Source organism: Echinops telfairi, unplaced genomic scaffold, assembly GCF_000313985.2.
Source record: "Echinops telfairi isolate 266 unplaced genomic scaffold, ASM31398v2 ScPeMD7_7469;HRSCAF=8507_1, whole genome shotgun sequence".
NCBI classification, from domain to species: Eukaryota; Metazoa; Chordata; class Mammalia; order Afrosoricida; family Tenrecidae; genus Echinops; species Echinops telfairi.
The window spans coordinates 137,291,145-137,293,388 of record NW_022111373.1 but is presented as its reverse complement, the minus strand read 5'-3'; the positions used below and the strand labels follow the sequence as shown (position 1 = coordinate 137,293,388).

Below are 2,244 nucleotides of genomic sequence, written 5' to 3'. Positions count from 1 at the left end.
AGGGTCTAAGGCTAGCCGCTGTCTGCCTTGGACCCGCCTGGAGGGGAGGACCCGGGTGCCAAGAAGGGACTGGGCGCCCCCTTTCCCGGAGCGCGGGGCCACCCGGCCGGAGCTCGGCCCCGAGCGTGGGGTATGTGCCGCTAACGGTCCCGTCGGGCGGGCTTTCCTCTGCGGAGCGCGCGGGCTGTGCGCCCCAGCGATGGAGTGTCCAGGGAGGCGGCGGGCATGACGGCGACAGGATGGGCGCGAACAATGGCAAGCAGTACGGCAGTGAGGGTGAGTGGGCCGCCCGTCCCTGCCTCCCGGATCGCGCCCCCCTCCCCCTTCCTCTCGCCCTCCGGGCAGGGGAGGATGGTTCTCCCACACTGCCGCAGCGCACCCCTCCATGGCACCCTGTGCGGACCCTGGTGATCTTCCCCGCTGGCCCTGTGCGGTCAGGACCCCAAGACGCGTCCCCACCGTGAGTGGCTCTTCAAAGCCACTTCCTCGGTTGCCTTTAGGACCGCTCACAGTGCCTCTTGGCTGTGTTTCTGAAAGCGTCCTCCTGTCTCAACTTCCCCTCTCCGGACGTCTGAGTTTAGGATGGTGTTTTGGCAGATGGCGGAAGACGCTTTTGAAAAATTGCGTAGGGAAAACTTTCCCAGGCCTTTCTACTCGAGCTCATTGGACCCTTGTGGCAGGAGCAGGGGGGAGGGGGTCAGAAATAGAAAAATTCCAAACTTCTGGAAGACGTTCCTTTTCCTTTTATTTATTTATTTTTGCTAACTGCCCCCTAAGCTGACAGCTTCTTGGAAATGGTCACCTCGCCGCCCAGCAAGGCGAGGGGTGACTGGAGGCTTTGTGCGGACCCTCCGGGCTCAAGATGGGCAAAGGGACCATCTGTTCCGTGGGGCTGGGAATCGCAGACATATTGCCTGTCAAATGGGAACTTGGAAGTTGGGGGGAAACTTTAAACTCCACCTACTCCTAAAAGGATGATGGATGGGAGTGCTAGCTTTGTCCTCGCCCCCGCCCCCTCCTGTTTGCATAAAACCATAGTGTTCCAACCCAATTGATTAACTGCATGCCCTTGATGTGCTTCTGGCAAAGACATTTCCAGCAGCTCACATCAGGAGCCGGGTCCCCTGGAGACCCCATGGCAGGGACTTGGAAGAAGTAGGGTCACTGTTAAGGTTCCCGCCAGACAGGGGCTCCAAACTCCCAAACTGGCAGGAAGACAGCCTAGGAGTCTGGCATCAGGGATTCCAAAATGTCTCTCTGCCCCTGCCCTTTGAGTGGTGGCCCAGAATGTGGGTGTTGCCCTGAGCCCCTGTCTGCTTGTGTTCTGGGAGTGACCACTGAAACCACCGCGCCCTGAATCTCTCTGTGGGCTAGAACCTTTGTTTAAATCATGCTTGGAATCCCACATCTATATCGCTTTATAAAAAGACGTTGTACCCAAGCTGCTTATGAGGAGAGGACCCCAGTTTGTTACCCTGAGACAATTGTCCCAGACGGCTTATTTCTTCTTTCTACAAATTCCTTAAAATAAATAAATAAAAATTCCAAATGTCCCCCCCACCCCACCCCATAACCCACCTGAAAGGATGTCCTAAAAGATTTTGGGAGGAGGGGAAGGCTCTTGGCCACTCCCCCCAAACTTTTTAAAGTTTGTGCTTTGAAAATGTGGAGAAATAGGAACCATTCAAGCGCCTGTAGTGACTGTTCTGTGTGCTTATGAAGGTGAGGTGTGAGCAAGGTATGCTGTCAGCAGACAGGACAGCCCGGGGACACAGTGTCACCGCCTGGGCACCCTTGAACAAAACCCCTGCATGCCACCGCTCCTAATGCTCTGCGTTTGCGTTCCCCTAGCCCAGCTTTCTCGCCCCTCGCAGTGCAGTGTGTGGTGTATGACGACTTCCTGTCTGAACAGCAGAATTCTCAACCCCTGGGAGAGAGAACCAGAGACAGGGAAACTAATGGTCTCCAGCTGTTATCCGTAACTGCTACCTCTGCATTTTCACTTCAGCCCGAGTGAAATTTTACTGGGATCAGATTTAGATACACTACGGACTTTTCTTCGGAGGAAAAACCTCTTGGCCTCAGCTGATTCGAGGAGACCAATAGGAACCTCGGAGAGTTGGTTGTATGTTTCATTGGCCGGGACCCATTGCGTTTTTAATTTTCATCAGCTCCCTTCTCGAGCATCAGGATTCCTCTCCCTTACACAGGGATTAAATAAACTGTCATTGGCGTGATTCAGAC

The 2,244-nt window shown here is 54.9% G+C and overlaps 1 protein-coding gene across 1 annotated transcript in view; it reads left to right on the top strand.

The window, feature by feature from the left end:
* Positions 1 to 221: 221 nt before the first annotated feature.
* Positions 222 to 2,244, top strand: part of FBXL7 (F-box and leucine rich repeat protein 7) — a 429,381-nt gene continuing 427,358 nt past the window's right edge. Inside the window, exon 1 of the mRNA XM_004718114.4 lies at positions 222 to 276. Within this exon, the coding sequence (XP_004718171.2) occupies positions 240 to 276 (37 nt within the window). The 5' untranslated portion in view covers positions 222 to 239. The remainder of the gene's footprint in view (positions 277 to 2,244) is intronic.